The sequence below is a fragment of the Notolepis coatsorum genome (genome assembly GCF_963971535.1).
Source record: "Notolepis coatsorum genome assembly, chromosome: 11".
Taxonomy (NCBI): domain Eukaryota; kingdom Metazoa; phylum Chordata; class Actinopteri; order Aulopiformes; family Paralepididae; genus Notolepis; species Notolepis coatsorum.
The window spans coordinates 81306735-81330772 of record NC_140175.1 but is presented as its reverse complement, the minus strand read 5'-3'; the positions used below and the strand labels follow the sequence as shown (position 1 = coordinate 81330772).

Here is a 24038-nt window from a genome sequence, read left to right as displayed (position 1 = left end):
CATCCAAATCAGATTGCCCTCCATGGTTTAAGGTGTGTACAAGTGCCTCTGCTTGCTTCATCAGCTCTTGGTGTGGCAGGTCTTGGATGTTGTACAAAATTGCATACCTTTCACCTTGGCACGTTTCTCGTCTTCTTCTTTTCTTCTCTTTTTATACTGGATGGCCGGATGGCTTTTGCCTCTTCATAGTTCTCTAACGTTAGTCTTTCTTTCCTCAACGCTCAATTCTATAAACACTTGACCGATACCCATCAATGCACAGCGCTCTAGCATGTTCTGACTGTGAACACCTAAAGCTGAGGCTCAGACCGACCGACCGTTTTAGATTTTTGGCTCATTTTCCCTTATGTTAGAAATAGTTTTTATGTAAAAATAATGGTTGCAGATATAGAGGGGATGGGGGCGCCAAAACTGCGCAGAAAAAAAATCTTATAAATTAAAAAGTAAAAAAAATATATATTTTTTTAATTATTGGTGCCCCCCTCTGGGTGGCGCCCTAGGCAACCGCCTATATCGCCTGTAGGAAGCTCCGCCCCTGAATAAAGCATTACATCACGTGCAGGAGTGGGTTGTGAGAATTAGACCATGCATGGTCTAATTCTCACAACCGACGACCAAAAATAACTCACAACCCACGAAAAAAAGAGAAGTTGCCTCCATGTGGAAGCAGCTCAGAAGTGCATCCAACTGTTCTCAGTAAGACATCCAACTGTCTCTCAACTAAGACATCCAACAAACTAAGACATCCAACTGTCTTTCAACTAGGCATCCAACAAACTAAGACATCCAACTGTCTTTCAACTAGACATCCAACAAACTAACACATCCAACTTTTCTTTTTTAACCTACTTTCTATAGAACTTCATTCTTAGATGCTTCTATAGAAAGTAGGTAAAACATCTTTTTCCTATAAGAGTTTTTTTTTTTTTTTTTTTTTAAACCTACTTTCTATAGAAGCAGCTGGGAGGTGCGCTGTTATAAGTGAGCGTGGATTATTGAATTGATTGATTGCTAATTTTATTATTGTCCACCTTGTTTCCAACTGGTTAAGTTTAGGCACTCTTTCAAAGTTGCTCTCTTTCGAAGTTGGCTAAGGTTAGAGTTTGGAATCAGGGCTGGTGGTCTATCGCCCTGCTCTAAAGACAAACTCTAACCTAACCAACTTCGAAAGAGAGCGACTTCGAAAGGTGCCTAAACTTAACCAGTTGGAAACAAGGCGGACAGTAATATAATTAGCAATCAATCAATCAATTCAATAACCCACGCTCACTTAAAACAGCGCACCTCCCAGCTGCTTCTATAGAAAGTTTTTTTTAATTTGTTTGCAATTAATCAATCAATTCACGCAGTTTTTTTTGTTCCACAATGACTCATGACCCATCAATTACATCATCCAACATTGTTTAAGAAACTAAGACATTCGCCGTGACAGAATCTTTTTTCATTTAGTCTTTATGACCCTATCACCATATCCTTTTTTGAAGTTTATCATGATGATACGATTAATGATTGAAAACTTTATTTGAAGAAGCTCTTGGTACCCAAACTCCTGTATCCAATAATAATAATAATAAATATATCTGATAGACGGGACCCGTTGTAATAAAGTCTTCAATCAATCAATCAATCAAACGTCTCATAACTTCCTCTTGTGGGCGTGGCTGGTGGTGACAACCAGGTGACAACTTCTGAGCCAATAGGCGCTTTGCGCAACGACAGCAAGTCATTCCCCATCATGGATTTGCGTGGAGCAGCCGGGTGAGAGGTACTGTGGCGCCTCGCTCTGAAGGCTGTGCGTGGCTCGGTCCGGCGATATTAAGGGTCCCACCTCCACCAATCACATGCGGCTCCCTTTGTGTGTGAGAGCAAGAGAGAGAGAGAGAGAGAGATAGTTCTCCAACTTGTGCGAGTTGCAGTGATCTCCTGGTTGTTCCCCACCTAGGTTATCCAACTATTGCGCTGCTGCAACTAGAAACACTGGCCTGGCCGCATGTAGCCTTTTTACAACGCATCCGCGTTTCCGGCGCTCTGACTGGCCAGGTCATGTGATATGTGCGCCCAATAGCGTGTTTGCCCATTTCCGCGTCGACCAGCCTGCAAACTACCTGGCGTTCTATCGCCATGCTCTAAGACAAACTCTAACCTTAACCAACTTCAAAGAGTGCCTAAGCTTAACCAGTGTAGAAACTTGCCGTCCCACGATTGGCGCTCATGTCACATGACCTGGCCAATCAGAGCGCAAAACGGGAACCCGGAAACGGCGATGCGTTGTAAAAAGGCTTCAAGCGGCCTGGCCTGCTTCTAAGTTCAGTGGCCTGACTGCATTAAAAAAAAAAAAAAAAATTGTAATCATCACTTTGGGAACCCCTGATCTATAGCACCTTTAACATTACGGAGACCTTTGCAGAAAACTTAAAAATGACAATTCAGTTGACAAATTCAATCAACTCAAATATTTTATTGCAAATGATGGAAAAAAAACAACAACATGCCATCTCCAATATCACATGGGAGCTAGAAGGGGGGTTACAAGGGGGGAGAGGAAAAACAATGTTTCACTAAAGTATGTTCAAGTGCTTCAGGAGGTGTCCATGGTCTGGATGGTCTCCTCCACCAGCTCCAGATTCAGTGGGATCACAGCCTTCGTCAACACGCCGGTCGTTCCCCTCTTGTACTTGTAGTCACCAGCTCTGGAATGGGAGAGAAACAGAGAACAGGGTTACTTACTCCACAGGTATATAAACTCCTCAAAAAAGTTAGGAAACGTTATTTCTGTCGATTATTCCTCCCCTTTAATAATACCTATTGGTATTGTATTTTATATCTTTGGAAAGGCTGATTAGTTACCTTTACAACAAGGTACAACTTGTAAGGATTGTGCATTTGTGGAATGAGCAACACAGCTAACCATGTGGGTAGCGGCCTAAAATAATTTGTCAAAATAGCCTGCAATATTATTCTGTTGGTATTCACTCTTGTTTTGAGCTGGCAGGCGTATACCAATCACAGGTGTGTGTGACTGGCACCTGATTGGCACCTAATTGACAGCACTTGTGTGCATGGGTCCTGCAACTTTGTTGAGTTTGTTTGTGCTTAAACAATTAAACCAATTAAACATGACCGATTTAAAAAGGGGATGCCATTTCACTCCTACCAGAAAATGACTTGCAGGATGACTCTGCTTTTTGATATATTTGGAAGAAGAAATTATTAGTGGAAGTCTGGGTTTTTTCACAATTACTCAAAATGTATTAAACTTTTCTTATTCTAATTTAAGTCCTTAACAACATCCGACTAAAACACCATGCTGCTAACATCTGACTAAAACACCATGCTGCTAACATCTGACTGAAACACCATGCTGCTAACATCGGACTAAAACACCATGCTGCTAACATCTGACTGAAACACCATGCTGCTAACATCGGACTAAAACACCATGTTAACATCTGACTGAAACACCATGCTGCTAACATCTGACTAAAACACCATGCTGCTAACATCGGACTAAAACACCATGTTAACATCTGACTGAAACACCATGCTGCTAACATCTGACTAAAACACCATGCTAACATCTGACTAAAACACCATGCTGCTAACATCTGACTAAAACACCATGCTGCTAACATCTGACTAAAACACCATGCTAACATCTGACTAAAACACCATGCTAACATCTGACTAAAACACCATGCTGCCAACATCGGACTAAAACACCATGCTAACATCCGACTAAAACACCATGGTGCCAACATCGGACTAAAACACCATGGTGCCAACATCGGACTAAAACACCATGGTGCCAACATCGGACTAAAACACCATGCTAACATCTGACTAAAACACCATGCTAACATCTGACTAAAACACCATGTTAACATTTGAGGTGCATTTATTTTCCTGAAAATTTTATTTGCTCTGAAAGTTGCTCTCTCTAGTATACCGTGTCTAAAAAGAAAGGAGGAATTCCTCCTCCTGGATTATATCACAGTATCACTGTATGTCAAATGTGGCGACTTCCTTCAGTACATGTGGTGTTACAGTAACAGTAAAATGTTGTGAAAGAAGGGACCCTTGATTTTTGTATCAAGACATAATGACCCACGTGTGAAAACAGACTGGTCATTTAAGTTCTACATATTGTGAAACAGAAAGCTATTTAGAAGGTGCTAAGAAACGTGGAAACCCCCATTCACTTCCAGTACAAAATAAAAAAAACACAGGTGTAAGTGCTTTTGTGGACTGATATTTCTCTAACACGCAAGACTTCGTGAAATGGGTGGATCATCCCTTTAACGGGTATTTGTTAGATGACGATGACTAGCAAAATAAAACAGTTTCTAGAGACATAAAAAAGACTCCGGAGAGTCCATCTCCCACTTTTAGCACAGCAGCACACAATCTGGGCTTGTTGGGTTTACAGCAAAAAAGAAAAAGAGGACAGCCATACAAATTAGTTGTGCAGTGTGAAATTCAACAGAAAGATCTTTATAGGTCAAAGAACAGCTTATGTCTTAAGGTTAAGTAGGTTAGAACTGCAAGTCAACTGGAGCACATTCTCAAGAGGGGGCGAGATATGCACACTGTTTGGTCCATCACATGCCACCAGACACCTCTCTTAACTCACATGCCCAAGACTTCAAGTTAATTTACTCTTGTAAAAACACAACAGCCACAAGACACACAGGTTAGCCAGCGTTTTAGTCACCTGCTGGCTCATCGTTCAATGCATGGATACATGAGAAGTCATTGTGACTGCAGATCAAGATTAGGTGCTTACAACATGCACGGTCATTCACAGTGTAGATAGGCTATTCAATCCAACAAGGATTCCATGCAATTCCAAATTTAGATCAACTGTATTATTCAATCTTACATTTTGACCACCATTTGATCCAATTAAATTATTTTGGATACATTTTCATTTGAGTTTGGAGTGCCAGTATCGAATATATGCCATTTAAATCTCACAAAAGGACTATAATTGATTTGATAAAATGCCTGTACTATTAGTCGACCAAGATTCTCTTAAAGTTCCCCACTCAAAAACACGTTTTTTTTTTATGTCTTCTTGGCTTTGACTATACAGATTGTAATTTATTTGTGCAGAATACATTCTTCCCCTGGCTTCTCTGTACGTCCCTGAAATCTGAGTTGCATGTGTGATGATGTCACTAATATCCACAAGAGCGTCCCAGCTTGCTAGTGCATATCTGGGCCGCAGATAATGTCCTAAGATTTCACTATGTACTTACGAGTTCTCATATTTGCTGAAACTCGTAACATGTAATAAGCAGCGAGGCTAGTTGATTGTTTTAAATATGTAGTCTGGTAAGAAAGACCAAAAGGAAAACTAATTTACTTTCAAATGTTTACTTCTCCCGTTTTACTTTTGTTTCATAAAGCTGCTGTGGAGAATTACATGGCCGTTTCCATGGTAACATTTGATGAAAATTCATCAGAAGATGATAGCGGAAGTAAATGTTTTATATAATAAAAAAAATTAAATAAAAATAAAATAAAAACAGATGGAGCTGTGGTGAGTTTTCCTTTTCACGTTTAGTACCAGATTATATATCATTTTAAGTAGTAGTTATATATAATCAAGTAGTTGTGATTACATGGCATGGGTTTCTGGCAAATATGAGCAAACTACAAGGCAACAAACTCATATTTTAAAAAGAAAACAAGACAGAAATTATTTTATACTCTCCCCAAGTGCAGGATGGGTCAGAGAAAATGTTATCAAAATACGAAGAATTTGTTTGTTGTCCATTTTTATCACAGATTTTTTTTTTAATCCACTTTTTCTCCCATTTTCTATATTTTCTCCCATCCCAATTTCGTAACATCCAATTCAACCCTCCCCTGTCATGAACGCCGTTTCTTGCCTCCCACAAGCCGGCTGCAATGTGGACTAAGTCATACATAGCACAAGTCCCCTCCGGTACTTGAGGTAACAGCAGTCGCATCTTTTCACCTGCGCAGCTCGATCTCTCAGTGGCGAGGAGTAACGCGTGGGAGGCTCACGCTGTCCCCGACACTTCCCGATTCTACTGCGCAGGCGCACCAACCGACCTGTAGGAGTCGCTGTCCACAACGCCCGATCCCCACCCCCTAATACGGCCAATGTGTATTAGTACGGACGACCAGCTAAACTGAAAGCAAATGTGGAGCGCTGGGCTCGAACAGGCAAGCCCAGCGTCTCCAGATCTTGTGGCGAGCGCCTTGCCCACTACGCCACGTAGCCGCCCTCATTTTTATCACAGAGATAAAAACAGGAGACATTGTCGTTGATGCAGTGGGACAAGAAAGCAGCCATTTTACCTGGTAAACTGATCTCAGCCAGTATTGTTTCATCAGCAGTATGCTCGATTTAAACTAAAACATCCCAGACATCCTAAATGCACTGCTTGATGTAGACATTTATTTATTTCAGCCCTTAAAAGTATTTTCTTGAGCTATTTTGTACTTTCTAGTTCATCACTCAAGAAAACACAACTGAGATGCAATTGGAAATATTTCCCTTCAGCCGTTTAATCTCCAACTCCAAAAATAATTAACAGCGTATTTAAAGCTATTCATGAGTCGTACTTATCTTGGCCACCATTATCAGATCTCCTAACTAGGGGCAAAGCACAGTCTACTATTAGGTGTATCTAAGTGAGTGAGATATGGTCCACCTAAAAATACATTACACAAAGAAGAAAGGTTCTTTGTACTTCTATGAAAATATTAGTAGTAATAATAGTATAAGATACTTCCAAACTATTATACAAACCTTAGATGCTTACAAACATAATACAATGCATTTGAACAGTTTTAAAGGTTATGTGAAAATAAAAGTAAAAGCACCATGCAAGGGACCTTTCTCGTTGACTTCCGTTCATGTTGGTTTACAACTGTACCCAGGTAAGATGGCTGCCACATGTTTCCATCCCAGAATGGCAATTCATTATGACATGTCACCTCTACCATTGTTATCTCTGTGCTGCTAGTAGCCAACAACGCATCCAGGGACATGAGGCAACAAGACGAAAAGGTCCTGAAAGATGCACTAATGGGAGCACTGAGACACTAGGACGGAAACTAACCGTCCTCTGTTTACACAATAGTGTAATGTCTCTTCTTATAAATACTCCTTTCAGGTGAGACTACAGGTTCAACATGCGCTGTGGTTGGTTCTTCTGCCCAGTAAGTCAGTCCTCTGGACTGAGACATAATGATCAGAAATATGCATCAGAGGGATGAGTTAAAAATATAAATATTGGTCGCCGAGTTAAAGAAACACTGCAACATTATGGGAAATTCACTAACCCGTCTTCTCCAGAGTCAGATAAGAAGATGGATACCAATTTCCTCTGTGGGTTCAGTAGAAAGCCATCCGGCTGGAAGCTAACCTAGCTTAGCACAAATTAATGGAAGATGCAGACCAGCTAGCCTAGCTGTTGGCCAAGAACACGTCTCCCAGAGTTTTAAGATAGGCTAGTGGTCCGTATCAGCTTCCATTCATTTGTGCCAAGCTAGGCTTGTCTGACTCTAGAGAAGACAGTAAGCACATTTCCCACAGTATCCTGGACTTGGTTGCACACTTCTGGTCTACAAACAGAACTAGGAACAATCCCAAGGCTTGTTCATATAAGTTGACCCTCTTCCCTGAATGTATCCTCATTGCTTCAGTGAGCTCTTTACCTAAATGTATTCTCATTGCTTCAGTGAGCTCTTTACCTAAATGTATTCTCATTGCTTCAGTGAGCTCTTTACCTAAATGTATTCTCTTTGACCCCATTGCTTCAATAGGCTCTTTATGTTAATATAATCTCTTTGAAGTCATTGCTTCAATAGGCTCTTTACCTAGTTGTATTATCTTTGACCTCATTGCTTCAGTGAGCTCTTTACCTGACACCCTTCTTGTTGGCCATGTCATGGGGTCGAAGGTAGTCCACCTTGCCCTTGGTGATGACGCACAGGTCGATGTTGCTGCCGGAGCCCAGGTCGTTGAAGATACCGGCCGCGATGGCGTCACGCACCAGCTGCTTGGCCTGGTCCTCCTGAGAGGAGAAACCACAAGAAGAACCACAGTGAGTCCAGAGACTCGATGCTGAGGAGAACCATTTAAAAAGGGGAACAACCCAAATTTTAAATAATACAATATGTTATTTCCATGGCCTTTAAAGTTTAATTAAAGTTCATTATGAACAGGAGCTACTCCCTCCCAAAGCCAGACACCAGAGCAGTAAGAGACTCAAACATGTGATGTCATCAAGTATAAAGTCTGAATCTGCTCCATTGACAATGAATGGAAGACTGATTTTATGGACCCACATACCGCTGCTGGCGGGACAAAACCTCATAACTCAATTTTTTTTTTTTTATATATAAATCAACTCCGTAGATCAGCCTCCATATATGCGTGTGTGGGTTTTACAAAGTTTAAACAATGGGAAAGCATTCAACCGATCATCTGTCTAAACCTCCTAACTCTATTCACCCTCAAATCTGTGTTTCTTTTTCTCATCTGCTGAAAAGTTGGGTTTTTGGAGTTATGAGGTTTTGTCCCGCCAGCAGCGATACGTTCGTTTTCTTTTCACGGCATGGTGCTGACTGGGAGCCGTCTAGAACGGAGTTTGTCTGCATCTGTCCCCACAAAAGTAGACCAATCACAGCTCACAGTGCTACGTACATCAAACTACAAGGTAACATGGTAGCTAGCTAGCAACGTACGCTAGCCAAGCTAAGGTTACGCAACGTTAAGTTTGGCGTGACGTTTAGTGTGTGCCCACATGTGAAGCTAATGCTTTTTCACAAACTGCACACCTAGTAACTTGCTATCCATGGCAAAAGATGCAAAGGGAAGCCATGCTGTTATTTGACTCTTGAGCTTCATTCTAGATTGCTGTTCTCACTTTTGAAAATGCACCCATATACTAAATATAATCCAATTATTGCTCCCCCCCCCCCAAATAAATTTGATTAATGTATTTATCATAAAAAAGAATTGTGCGTCCAAAATGTATATTGTTTACATGTATCCCCTCCCTACTTCCCATTTCTCCACGTGGAATGCACTCGATTGGATAAATTACATGCTGGTGCTCTAGATCTAGTGATCTAGTGGCTGAATGTTATCTATAGCATCTAGCATATTATAGGCCACATTATTTTAAGTCAAGCCACATTATTTGGAGTGCAAATGGTATAATTACATCACCTGAAATACATAACTGACTGTAAACACAACACTCAAGCTACAGTAAAGTGGTTTTAAAGCAGGACTCAAATAAGTGATGCGTTTGGAAATGTGTCTCGTCTTGAGATGTGATCAGGACAACACAGAAGCGTGAATTAAACCAATTGGGAAAAGCAGGACAGGACCAGGACAAGTAGACCGTTTGAAATAGGAAGGGCACATGAATAAATACATTAAGAAAAAAGACATTCTGAACAATGTGAATAGATAAAACACAACGCTGACTGGACCCCACACTACTTGGGTGGGAAGGAACGGCTGTAGAAGCAGGGATTTCCACCGATTACACTCCAAAAGCAAGGGCTCCCTCTGCTGGCACTGAACGGTAACAGCTCTGGATCTTAAGTTCTAAACGTCTCTCTCTCTAGGTCTGTGACAAATGCTTTGGACTGGTCCATGGTGCGTGTGATATGGGCTGGTCTCTCTCTCTAGGTCTGTGACAAATGCTTTGGACTGGTCCATGGTGCGTGTGATATGGGCTGGTTCATGGTGTGTGTGTGTGTGTGTGTGAGAGATATGGGCTGGTTCATGGTGTGTGTGTAATGTATGCGTGTGCGTGTGCGTGTGTGTGTGTGTGTGTGTGTGTGCGTGTGTGAGAGAGCGAGATATGGGATGGCCCATGGTGTGTGTGTGTGTGTTATATGGGGGGGGGGTCAGCTGGTGTCTCTCTGACCAGCTCTGCTGCTCTGGTCTGCAGGGACTTCATTACTCAGCCACTGGGCAGACATGCAGGCTGCTTTTTAAACAGCACCGGTGGACCAGCTAAAGCTCACATTGTTCACTAGGGGAGGGGGGTAGTAAAGCTTTGTACCAGTGGGGGGTCCTGCTAGTGCCGCTACATCCCGCTTATCAATTATTCAAACTTCCTGTGTGTGTGCACGCGCGTGTGTGTGTAAGTGGGGAGTGCAGACCTAAGTGTGTGTGCGTGTGTGTTATAAGTGGGGAGTGCAGACCTGTGTGTGTGTGTGTGTGTGTGTGTGTGTGTGTGTGTGTGTGTGTGTGTGTGTGTGTGTGTGTGTGTGTGTGTGTGTGTGTGTGTGTGTGTGTGTGTGTGTGTGAACGGTGACTAGCTCTAAAAGATGATTTATGATGTATGGAGGGAAGGAGCCAGAAGGAGCCAGTGTGTCTGACTGGACCCTATGGGGAGCCTGAGGCGAAGCCACGTTGGAGCTACCAGCAGCGTTTAATAAAGGAACCATCCACCACCTAAACCTAACCTCGTTCCTATGATCCTACCACACAGTACAGGCTACTCAGTCCTCATTCTATTCTATGTACATAGTAGTATTAAATATATGGAGCACGATTAAGTCTACAGTATAGTAAGAGTCTAGTCTAACTGTATTGTAATAGTATTAAGAATATGCAAAATGATACGTACAGTCGTCCTTATATTTGTTGGCAGAATCCTTCCTCTTTGAAACAGAGAAACCAGACTATTGGTGACACTGAACAGTATTATGGCTCATTCCCACCACCTTCCCATCCTGTGCCAGAATGAGACTGTGGCTATAAGCTGCCATTGGACGGCTATTTCAGTCAGAATTATCCTCCCCTTCCGCAAGGGCACCAAGGGCAATTGCTGCATCCTGGGTTTAGTGGCGCCAAGGATGATTGCGATACAAAACAAGTGTTTTCCTCCTATAGCCGAATGATAATAGGTTCAGCCAGACCCCTCTCCGGCGCTGGCACAGTGCTAACATAGTGTAACATAATGTGGAGAGAGACTACTGCCAACTGACCCGTGCAGAACAGCGCCTATCCGCTGATACTGATTTTAGCTGCTGCTCTGGGGTAAGTGCCATCGCGCCACAATTCGATACTGCAGACCGTTAATTGGTTGGTGGAACTCATCACAAAAACGTTGTTGCATGTTCATGGTAAGGTCTGTGGCAACACTTTACAGTCAACCTCATATTGTGGAAAGGTTTAGTGAGTTTTCTTAACTCATTAAGATATTGATCAACCTAGTGATCTATGCACAAAAACAAATCTCTCGCAAATCTCTCATCAGCACAATGTTGTGCTGTCAGAACAGTTTCATGTTTGTAGGTTGAATATCTAAGGTTCTCTATTGGCCATTCTACCACTCATCTTGTTATCAGTTGATCAATCTAGTGATCTATGCATGAAAATGATAACCTATAAAGCAGTGTCGTATTTATAGGTTAAGTAATGTTATTTCCAATGTCCACACATTGCTCTCAGACTCTCACTACACGTCTGTCTCTGGGGAAGGAAAATAACTTATATTATGGGGAATGAGATAATCCAATCACCTAAACAGTTCACTCAAATATACCTTTCTGACAACATTATAGGCAAGAAATTGATTTGCAATAGCTGGATAAGAGCAGATTTTACTATATTGTCGTCCACAATATATACATTTTGTAAAAAGAAATACTATGCACATACTGCATCAAGCTCCCATCCGTCGCTGGTACGTTACAAATCAAATTTGTTGCCTCTTTGGGAAAGAGTTTATCCTAATGAGAAATTACATTATTTGAACATTGTAATCTTTTATTTTCTACTAGAAACCTTAATGAGAAATTATGTTATTTGCACTTCAAAATATTTTGTTTTACATTAGAAAACGTCCTTATGAGAAATTATGTTATTTGCACTTTGTAATCTTTTGTTTTCTATTTTTAAAAGTATCCTTATAGCTCACACAAATTATATTTGTATTTTGTAATCTTTTTTCTATTAGAAACATTACCATCTCGATATCCCATTTGTCTTATTAAATACGCAGAGGATGAGCGTGTTCTACAGGGGCGGGTCCAGCCGCCCTCAGGACAACGGCTTGATCTTTAATTGGGAAGAGTGCCAAATAAAGCAGACATTTACTACGCTTTACAAGGTAGACGCCCCCCTCCCCTTTCCCTGTATGTTGTCATATTCCGTTTGATCCCGGCTGGTTTGGTTGTGCTTATTTTTCAAGTCTGTGGGTGATGGGACATGAGTTAGACGATAGGGAAAGTGGGGAGGGGTGTCTGTACCGGTTAGAGACCTACTATGAACAGGTTTGAAATGTTGCCGTTATTTATTATTAGGTGTTGCGACAGTGGCTCGGGAGGTAGAGCAGTCGTCTGGCAATCCGGAGGTTCCCGGTTCGATTCCCACTCCTCCCGGGCAGCGTGTCGATGTGTCCTTGAGCAAGACACTTAACCCCTAATTGCTCCCCATGAGCAGTTTGGCACCTTGCATGGTTGCCTCCGCCGGCTGTGTGTGAATGTGTGAGTGAATGTGTGAGTGAATGGGTCAAATGTGAGTAACAAATTGTAAAGCGCTTTGGATAAAATGTCATGATCCGATACATTGAAGGAATTCAAAGGCTATCGGACTTAAATCATTCCAGGGTGTGACTTTTCTTCAATTTTAGGCTTACTGAACCCCTCACTTGATGGTGTTCAATTTATCGGACAGAAATGTGAAAACAAATATTATATACAAATATTATATATTTGTGGGAGGAAAGCATTACTACATTATAACCTCCCACCCCAGTCCTATGAAAGATGATTGCAACGAGACAATTCAAATACAATATTTCTCTCATTGGCCTTGTACAAATGGAGTTTAAATCATATATCTAAATTGCAGATCAACCATTATTTTTGTGAGATAAGACCAAACGAGCTCCCAGACAAGCACAGAGGAGGGCTTAATAAATCAGACAGTGCAGCTCCCCATCATCCATCTTACTGGACCCGTTCTCTGGGGGGAGTAGGGCTGGGCTGCCTCATTACCCCAGTCGCTGTCCAGTGGGAAGTGAGACGGAGAGAAAGGGATATGTAAAGGTAGAAGCTGACAGATAAGAGGAAGATAAGTAAAGGTAGAAACTGACAGATAAGAGGAAGATAAGGGGATATGTAAAGGTAGAAACTGACAGATAAGAGGGAGATAAGGGGATATGTAAAGGTAGAAACTGACAGATAAGAGGATATGTAAAGGTAGAAACTGACAGATAAGAGGGAGATAAGGGGATATGTAAAGGTAGAAACTGACAGATAAGAGGGAGATAAGGGGATATGTAAAGGTGAAACTGACAGATAAGAGGGAGATAAGGGGATATGTAAAGGTAGAAACTGACCGATAGAGGTGATATAGGTGATATGAATAAAGAAAAAGGGTACATGCATTGGAAGATTAATAATTATTGGGCAGATGAGGCAAGTTTACTTGCTAGATGAGTAATTCATGGGCAGATGAGGCAGGTTTACTTGCTAGATGAGTAATTCATGGGCAGATGAGGCAGGTTTACTCGCTAGAAATATTGCTCAGCACAAGGGGTGGGAATAAAAAACCAGATACAACATTATCACCTTACTTGGACCATGATTCAACAATACTGCGATTGTTAATCTCTTAACAGTCCTGCAAATTATGCATAAAACGCCTGTCAATTGCATACCGAAAGTAAATTGGACGCTATTCTGGGACCATTTGTAGCAGATGCACAAGTCTGACCTCTTTTGAAAGGAAACACTCGAGAGTAATTCTTCTGGAGGAAACATTTTGAGTGCTATTGTAATAGAGTTACAGAGGTTTGAACAAATTTTCGGCGAATTATTTTGCAAACCGATGCATGCAGATCCATCTACTCTATAGTTATTAGCTGAAAAAGTCTGCTAAAGACTACATGCCTCACATATCGGCATGTAACTCGAGAACCGCTGAGCGGATTTTGTCGCCTGAAACGGCAATCGACAGACAACAAATAGGGCTTTAATTCGGGCAAATCGTTCTCAAGAGGGCCGTATACGGGCCGTTGCGTGTAACAGCCTTGACATAGATAGCACTATTAAAAATTCCACAATACCGGGGTCAACATATGGATACCAATATCATGGGGGAAAGTATTGCAATAGGATATTGATTTCTTTGAACAAGTACAAACCTGAGGGTGATTCTCCCTCTAACCACACACTTCCTTCATACTTACCCAAGCTTGGATAAGTCACAGAATTATATGTCGATAAGGGACCCTTTGCCGACTACTCTAGCAAGGTGGCTATACAGAGATACATTTGCTCAAAGACCATTAGTGAGGATGTTATGCCACTTTAATATGTTTGCTTATTCAACCCCACTCATGGGTAACTTATTGCAACTCCCGTCACACAACTTTCTCACTTTACGCTCAAACATTACACTAGATATCAGGATTACAGAGGTGAAGAGAAGAGGTGCCAGGGAAAGAATTGAGGAGAACTGCAGGAACCCCTGACAGAAGCAAGGAAGCAACGTAGCATACCGCTAATTAGCTAGCATGATAGCTGTTCTGTCACGTGATTGTGCCCCATGTAGGGCAGAGCATAAGAGAGTCACGATTCGTTTAATTGAAAATGTGGATATCCTTATGTCGCTTTTCCATTGCCAAAAAAGGTTCAGGAATTTTAACTATAAAGGAACCCTTGGATCAGGGCTGTACAGTGCGACATATATATCGCACGTGCTACAGCAACAGCGGTCTGTGCGATGAATGGATTTACTTCAGTAGCACTGGTGCGATAGGGATTCGGTTCATATAGATACTCTTATTTTGAAAATCCTGTAGCGGGTCTCATTTCTGCGCAGCTCCAGCTATAATAACTAGGCTCGACAGCTAGCAACGTTCAGGTGCATATGATACTCTTATTTTGAAAAAACTCTGTGACAACTCGACGAGTCATATCCGCCCTATCCGTGCTCCTGCAAGCAGAGCAGCGCGTTGGTCGGTTGGTGCGCACTGCGTGCGCCTACACGTCCCGAAATAAGTCTGGTGTTTTTTTTCTCTCGCAACGGGTCAAATACATCTACATGCTTTGCACCGTCGCCATTCCTTTATGCGCACATCGCCCGAAATTAACGTTTATGTACCATTACAATCACTACAACGTTAGCAAGCTAACAAGCTAATCCTGATCAGAGGCAGAGGCGCAGAGCCAGCAGACACAGTGTGGACTGGGGAAAGGGAAATGGGGGGGCACTCTCTCCCCTTCCCTGTGTGGGTGCGTGCGTGCGTTTGGAAAGACGATGAAGTCACTAGTCAGGACAGGAGTATATTATAGTAAACTGAGGATTACTGAGGATGGACAGATAATGTTGATATTCAAATATAAAAAAGGTTCGAGAGGAGTGGAAGTTTGAAGACAGACTAGACTACAATATGATGCAGGGGTGGTGAGTTGAAACAGTGTGTGTGAATGAATGAATGAAAACTTTATTTAACAGATTGCAGAATGGGTACAGTACGGCTCAATACACACAATTGTTAAGGGGATGCAGACCAGAGAAAGACGTTTGTCTTGTTTACATCAGGGTCCCCCATTGTGTGTGTGTGTCCCAACCGACCCCACTTCTATGTTTCAATAAATTATTTGCATTTAAAACTATTAACGCTGACTCATTCCTTCAGTCCACTCAAAATTATGCTAATATTCCTTATGTTGTTTATGATATTAATTGAAAATAGCATATGAGAGTATTATAGTAATAATAACACATGGCGATATACTAAATGACAGCCAAACATGGCACTGCAACTAAATAACACAAATACAATAGGCACATTTGTGACTGTTACAAATATAACACGTTTTATACTTGTGCTACAAGATTTTGGCCTGTGCTACAAAACTATCAACCTCTGTAGCACCAGTGCTATGTGCAAAAAAAGTTAACGTACAGCCCTGCCTTGGATTCTTGTTTCGGTTTCCACTGTCAAGAGTGTTACCATATAGACAATTTAGCAACAAAAGTACATCTTGTACAGGAACAGGGCTGTACGCTAAGCTTTTTCACTAGGGGCACACTTGCCCCTAAATTAGAAATTTAGGGGCAAAAAATATGTTTTAGGGGCACATTTTTAAATAACAATTTTACCATTATAGTGCAAAGAAATATGTTCCTCCGGCCTCATTACTGTGGTCCTTTTATTTAACATGCAAGTGCTTTTGTTGTCAGGTTTGTATCTTTTATAATGAACCAACTAGGGCTGGGCGATATGGCCTAAATATGATATCACGATATTTTCTGACCTTTCGGCGATACACGATACACATCACGATGTTTTTCTTTTTTACCCCAAACAATTCATTATGAGGCTTACCAAGACAGTATGAGTTTGCAAGCTAACATTAAAGACAAAATAAAATACCCATGCATTTAGCATTTTTATATTATATATTAGATTTAGATTATTGGATTATTAGATTATATATTGCATATATTTAGCAATGAGATATTATATGATTTAGATATGAAATATGATGAATTGAAAATGGGGGACCCTGATGTAAACAAGACAAAAGTATTTCTCTGGTCTGCATCCCCTCAACAATTGTATGTATTGAGCTGTACTGTACCCATTCTGCAATATGTTAATAAAGTTTTAAATCAATCAATCAATCAATCAATCAATCAATCAATCAATCAATAGCATTTTTATGAAACTACTGTATATTTGTATGTCTCTAAATGTTTTGATGAATTGAAAATGGAGGACCCTTATGTAAAAAAGCCGAAAGTCTTTTTCTGGTCTTCATCCTCCTGTACTGTATTGTACCCATTATGCAATCTGTTAATAAAGTTCTCATTCATTCATTCTGACGGAAAACAGAATAATTTTGATTGACAGTCAAGTCTGCCAATTACGTCACACCGTTTGCACCCGCCCTGCTGTTCTTAGCACCAATCGGCAAGCGCTATTCGTTTTTGACGTCCTGTCCTGTGTGCTGACAACAACAAAGCTACTAACATTAGCTCCCCGTGGCCGACGAGTAGGAGACCAGTGCTCCGCAGGATGACTAAATGAGGCATAATGATTTTACCTCAACGAATGTTATAATAAAAGCCTTTCCATACATCTGTCTGATTGAAAACTTTATTAACAGACCGCGGAATGGGCATATCTCAGCACGGGCTGAGATATGAACGAGTAACGTGTGGACCAGATTGACGCGACACAAGGTTTACACAACAGCCCCCACCCCTTGTTTTATTGTATTTGTACCTGTAATACCTGCTGTCAGCTGTTTATTTCTCTATGTGAGCTTGATTAGCTCACGTTAGCTAGCGTTAGCTCCGCGGCTAACCCTGAACTAAATCAATGACTAGGTTCTAAAGCATTTCGAGTAGTTTTCACTGCACATAGAAGCAGCCAAACAGCGGGAGAATTTCGGGAGCATATGATCAAAACCCAGTTAGGAACCATCGATTCCCATCCCTACTACTAACTTTACTTTTCTTCATAGCTAAATCAGACAGTCAGCCAGTCTATCAGAGTGAGTGCTCAGTTGATTTTCCCCGCTGATCATACCTGAGTGCTCAGCGTCATCACACGCCTTGGATCATTTAGGAGTGAAATGCGAATGCAAGGCTTGAAATCACTACTCGCAAGCCCGCCCCCAAATATTATTTACCAATCGCAACGGCCAATTAACACTTTGATTGCCTAAGGCTAAATTCATGATATACCATAGGTTGCCAGCTCTATTTGTCTATGGATAAGTACCCCTTCTTTGCAGGGCTATAACTTTTTAAATTATATTGCTAAATTGCCATTATTATGGCCCATTCAAAGTCCTATATGTATTGTTCATTGTGTAGCAACGTTAAACTTTTTCATTCACATATTCATAGTAAAATATGGTCTAATGTATAAGTATGTTTTCATCTCTTTCTGCAGCTTTCTCCAGAACGTGATCTATAGCCCCAAATGCATTATATTGATGATGAAATAGTTTGATGGCAATCGGTGAGATATAAAAAATTTCAACTGGACGTACTTCTAGAATGATCTACGTATGATCTGATGATGACCGGATGGGCGGGGGATCGTTTATAATTCCGTGGGCAGCGTTATATCATTCATCTAGTGTGGGTCATATGTTCATCAGAGCAGTTTATATCGAACACGTTAAAAAATAACGCTGAATCTTACCGTATCTTCCTCGCGCCGTTGGACGATCAGCGTGGTGTAGACCGTTTTCGATTATGGGATGTTTATCCTGAAGAACCATTTCCAGGTTGTATACTACTATATACGTCCAAATAACATTGTTTATTGAGTTAGGGCGAGCGATTGATCATCCAGTGTGTTGAGATGGAGTCCGGCTACCGATCGCGAGTGCCCGGAGCACATAGGATGAGCACTTCCTGTTTGGCGAGCCCCTCCCTCTTGGCCGATCTGCCGATCGGCCACCAGATGGCGCTCTCGAACCGTTAAACAGTTGATGGGAGCTCACCAGTACATCTCAGGGCTCCGGAAAGAAAATACGATTTCGATCACAGATTTTTGAAATATTGATATCAAAGACGAGTTACGGCGTCTTCGGCAACTTGAGCATGGCGGGGAAGGACGCCTATAACGTCTTCCGGCAGCCAAAGTGTTAAAGGGGCAATTTGCGATAATGTCGTCGCAGTGTACAGCCCTGAGGAACAGAACCTGCTTCCGATAATTAGCAGAAAGGCCACTGAGCTACATGTATCCGCTACATGTATCCGAGTGAGGCACTAACAGAAGAAGGCCCAGGTCATTTCAACACTATACTCCCCCGTAAAACTCATCAACAAACTCCGAACCCTGGGTCTGTGTAATATACTGTGTAACTGGGTGTTGGACTTCCTCACAAACGGCACACAAGCCGTCAGGCTGGGCAACTAGACCTCGTCCACCCTGTCTCTCAGCACCGGTGCCCCGCAGGGTTGCGTACTCAGCCCATTACTGTAGTGTACACCATGCTCACACACGACTGTTCCTCCTCCTACCCTTCCAATTACATCAAGTTTGCAGATGATACCACAGTTGTGGGTCTCATAACAAACAACAATGAGTCTGCCTACATAGGAGGGAGGTGGAATACCTTACAGCCTGGTGTGACAGCAACAACCTGGCGCTCAAAACAAGAGAGATCATAGTGGATTTTAGAAAATCAAGGCCTGACCACTGCCCTTTGCTCATCAACAACGAGGCAATGGAGAGGGGCACAGAGTTCAAGTTCCTGGGTCTCAGTGTGAGTGAGACCCTGTCCTGGAGCACCAACACCGCCTCAGTGATCGGGAAAGCTCAGTAACGCCTATACTACCTAAGGAAGCTGAAGCAGGCTGGCCTGCCACGAAATCTCCTTGTCAACTTCCATCATTGTGCGGTTGAGACAGTGTGCTGACCTACGGTGTGTCTGTGTGGTTCTCCAGCTGCACAAAGGCAGAGCAAGAGGCTCTACAGAGGGTGGTGAAGGCGGCAGGCAGGATCGTCGGGACTCCTCTACCAAACATCACCTCCCGTCTTCACCTCCCGCTGCCTCCACCGCTCCAAGTGTATCATCAAGGACCAGTCTCACCCAGCACATCACCTCTTTCAGTTCCTTCCCTCAGGGAGGAGATACCGGTCCATAAATGCGAAGAGTTCAAGATTTATGAACAGCTTTTCCCCCCCAAGCAGTCACTGTTAAACTCTCATCGACTGTCCCTTCACGTGCACCATGCACTTTACCTGGACTTGATAACCACCGTTTACCGCTAGTCATCATGCACTTTATTATTTAAAATATTCTGTTATATGTACAGTGTTATGCGTTACATGTATGTTGTACTATACGGTCTGTGGGAGCTCCGCTGAAATTTCGTTGTATACTTGTGTGCAATGACAATTAAAAGTCTATTCTATTCTATTCAGGGGCAGGTTTTCATGCATTCCCTACCGTCAGAGGGATCCTAGTAGTGCCACAGGTAAAAGATAGGAAGTAGGGATTCTCATTATATGGTTTTTAAGGCCTATTCCAATATATGATTTCCCAAATGGTTGCGCATATAGGACGATGACGGTTGTTGTGGGAATGTAGTCAGTATTCTTGGGTTTGGATTACTGATCAGAATAGATTAGGTTTTAATTTTCATCGTGGCAGACAAAATTAGCTAAATGTTGATGTTTTTATTAGTAAGATGATACTGTCGTGGTATGGGCACTGATGTGGACTGGCAGGTTAACTCACCTCCATGTTAATCTTATAGCGGTCCTCAAACACTGCCATGGCTGCAAGGGACCCAGAGCCTGATGGAGAGAAGAGAAAACAATTATTAATTGGTTTACCTTAACACTTTCTGCGCCAAAAACGCTTTACAGCGATATTGGCCGCCATGCGCATTCTGTCAATAACGCTGTCCAACGATTTTGAGATCAATATTTCATTTTTTCACCATGGCATTCATAATTCATATATACACCCGCGACGCTGCAGCTGGACCCTATAGGTGACGGCAACGACAGTTCAATACCGCCGCCTGGTGGATGGTCGGGCGAGTTACTCGCCTACAGGATATGGCTGATGTGCGTCGATTAAACTCATCTGGCCGTCACATATCGTTGCAAGAGTCCCGACAGACACAATGTACATAATGGAACGCTTTCTAAACTTAATAATAGATATGATTTTGGCGTTTATTGCGACATACAAACCGGAAATGAACCTAGGCGATCGGCATCGTATACTTGGGATCTTTCAGCGCCACGGTAAGAGGAATATAACGTTATTTTCAACCCAATTGCGAGTTTCCTTGTGAGCAAACCGATCTGATCAATATATCACCCAACCTACATAAAGCATTTACTGATGATCGGGGAGTTATAAACGACCCCCCCCCCCCCCCCCCTTCCTCCACGCATGATGAAGCATAACCTATACCGATCATATACAGTTGAATTTTTTAATATAGCGTGTATGGGGGGGAAACGGCAATCGATAATCTATATATGTGTTTAGGCCTATAACTCACGTTCTAGGAATTACTGCAGAAAACGATAACACTTATATTCTAGAAGGTATTTTTGTATGAAAAAATATAACGTTCCCACATCCTGAACGATAGATAATCGATGTTGAATGGGCCATAGTAATGTCAATATAGCAATAAAATTTAAAAAGTTATAGCCCTGCAAAGAAGGTGAGCAACTCCATAGACTTATAGCGCTGGCAGACTGGGTACAATGATGGGTACAATGGCTGGCAAGGAATGTGTTAACAGTGATTTTTTGTATTAGGAGTTGGAAACATGCAACAAATTAAAGTCTTGGCCACAACTAAGGCTAGCAGAATGAATGGATGTAAACTTTATTTAACAGATTGCAGAATGGGTACAATACAATACGGCTCAATACAAACAATTGTTAAGGGAATGCAGACTGTTGTAGCTTGGACTGGGCTCCTTATAACAATAACTTGACAACACATGGTAGCCGCAGCTACTTGGGACAGCTCTGCTGTAAACACTGGAAATAACCGTGCAGGTCTCTACTGCGCATGTACATTGGGCAGAACGGCTCCGTATCACGCAGATTACATGGCACCATTGTCGGCGAGTTTTGGCGAGTATCCAAAACGAAAACACCTTTTCAGCGTTGCCAGTAGGACAACGCGTTTTCCTGCCAAAACGGCGTTTCTTTTTAACTTGGACAGCAAACGTAATCATTCAGCAACAAAAACGTTGCTGTATTCCCCAGTGTAACCATGGCCTAAGAAAGCCTTCAGGTCATTCCCAGAGCTTTCAGGTGAGATTCGGCTGACTTCGCTCATTCCCAGAGAGCTTTCAGGTGAGATTCAGCTGACTTTGCTCATTCCAAGAGAGCTTTCAGGTGAGATTCGCTGACTTTACTCATTCCCAGAGCAGCAGTCTCCATTATAATGTGCCTCAAGTCTCCTGTGTCCATTTTCAGAAAGTACTGTAGAGACATATATAGCAATTACGTCTGTGAAGAAAGTGCTTATCTGTGACAACACGAGTGTGAGGGGGAACATATTTTTAATGGAGGCCATTTAGAGACTTTGCAGGTAGGGGTCTTCTGAAAAACGAGTAAAAGGACCAAATTAACCTCCATTTTTCAGTCCAATTAGGAGGGAAAGAATGGTCCTTCCTGCCTGCTTCATCTCTTTCGTTGACCCCACAGCATCCATCATAGCGTCCCTTCGTGTGCGGCTCCTGCCGTTCGCTTTTATAGCTAGGTTGCAGAGGGAGGCAGTTAAGAGCTGAGGTTTGTTGTTGCTGGTGAGTCAAGCAGTGAGAATGACTTAGATCTTTGGGATTAAGGTGCCTCATAGTGGCTATTTACGTGACGGACCATTCATTTAGGGATGCTCATTTTGGTAATTTTTTGCTAACTGGCCACACAACCCTCTTTAGCCAGTTATTAATGGTTAACTGACACGCTTAAAAGCCACTATAAAACATGGACTCCCGTCTGTGATGTCGGATTAAAAATGCCAATGAAATAAAATGTGTTTCTTTATGAATTAATGTCTTAAATGATATTTTGAAACAAAATCACTTGCGCTAAAACTTACCACGGAGCGCCAACAGTTTTACTTTCCGTTTTGAGTTAAACATTTGAGAGAACATTGTTTTCTCAGATAGATATCGTTTGCCTATAATTGCGCTCAACATACCATCGACTGGCTAAAATAATCTGACCAACTTGATGTCACTTTGAAGTGAGGAGAGGAAGAAAGGACACATGGCCAAGTGGGAGAGCGGAGTGTCTGTAAGAGGCAGCAGTTTATCACATAATATACATATTTGTCTGAATATGCCTGCATATAACCCCTCTATATACATACTTATACACCTGCATATAACCCTTAGCTCTGTATGATAGCATGTACACATGCTGTATATACCATATATATATATATATATATATATATATATATATATTAGGGCTGTACGCTATGAGAAATTTAGGGGCACAGAATATTTTTAAATAACAATTACCATTATAGTGCAAAAAAATATGTTCCTCCTGCCTCATTACTGTGGTCCTTTTATTTAACATTTAAGTGCGTTTGTTTTCAGGTTTGTATCTTTTATAATGAATCAACTGAGAAAGTGTGTAAATCACTAATAGAACAAAAACAACAAACTGTGTGTGTGCGCGCGCTTCTAGTGCTCCTTGAATGATCACCACAACACACACACCATTGCATTAATCAGGAGGACAAGAAACTCTGCATACCGTTGTTTCACAATGAAAAGTGCTTTATAAATTAAATTAATTATTATTATTGTAAATAACCCCATGAAATGTTTATAATTTTTATGGGTAATTACCTGCTTCATATTTGTGATGTTACTGGTTTCAGGGTGTGCCTAAAGTGATCAATGTGTTGGGCCATTTATAGAGATCTATGCCAATTAATGTTTATGTATATCCAGGACTTTTTTTTATAAGAATTGAGGCCTACTACGGTATTTGTTATGTTACCTTTATTTTGAAAACCGTGTTGCGACACAACCTTGTTTAAGTTTGCGCTTTTGACAGTGAAATGTTCAGTTCAACTTAGCTCGAAGGAAAGACTAATCAAAAAGGTTTAATTAACCCGTATGATGCCATAGCTCTTACGGTGGGACTTTGATTGTTTATAGAAGAGGAATGTAATACTATGCAAAACTAGAAATAAACAGTTGATTTTACCAGCAGTAAGTTGCAAGCCACTTTCATACGGGGAACCGTGACAATTATTAGTATCATCTTAGTTGCATATTGTCTCATTATTAGATAGATAGGTTGATACACTTTATTGATCCCCGGAGGGAAATTTAAGTAGACAGTATTGAAACGTCCTAATAGTGGGCTACTCACCTAATGCATGGCTGAACGTTAGAAGTGTGTCCCCGTCAATCATCACTGCCAGATCCGACTTAATTTAAATCGGCTATGGTCTCTTATCATCTCTCCACATCGGACGTGGTTGTCATAAGATGGACTGATATCCGCTGCGTTCTTCTTGCAGAGCATAATTAG

The 24038-nt window shown here is 41.7% G+C and overlaps 1 protein-coding gene across 1 annotated transcript in view; it reads right to left on the bottom strand.

Annotated features, from left to right (window-relative positions):
* Positions 1 to 2443: 2443 nt before the first annotated feature.
* psmb7 (proteasome 20S subunit beta 7) overlaps positions 2444 to 24038 on the bottom strand; it is a 44479-nt gene continuing 22884 nt past the window's right edge. The window contains exons 6-8 of the mRNA XM_084324605.1: positions 20239 to 20297; positions 7903 to 8054; positions 2444 to 2690 (exon numbers count right to left, since the gene is read on the bottom strand). Coding sequence (XP_084180731.1) covers positions 2579 to 2690; positions 7903 to 8054; positions 20239 to 20297 — 323 coding nt within the window. The 3' untranslated portion in view covers positions 2444 to 2578. The remainder of the gene's footprint in view (positions 2691 to 7902; positions 8055 to 20238; positions 20298 to 24038) is intronic.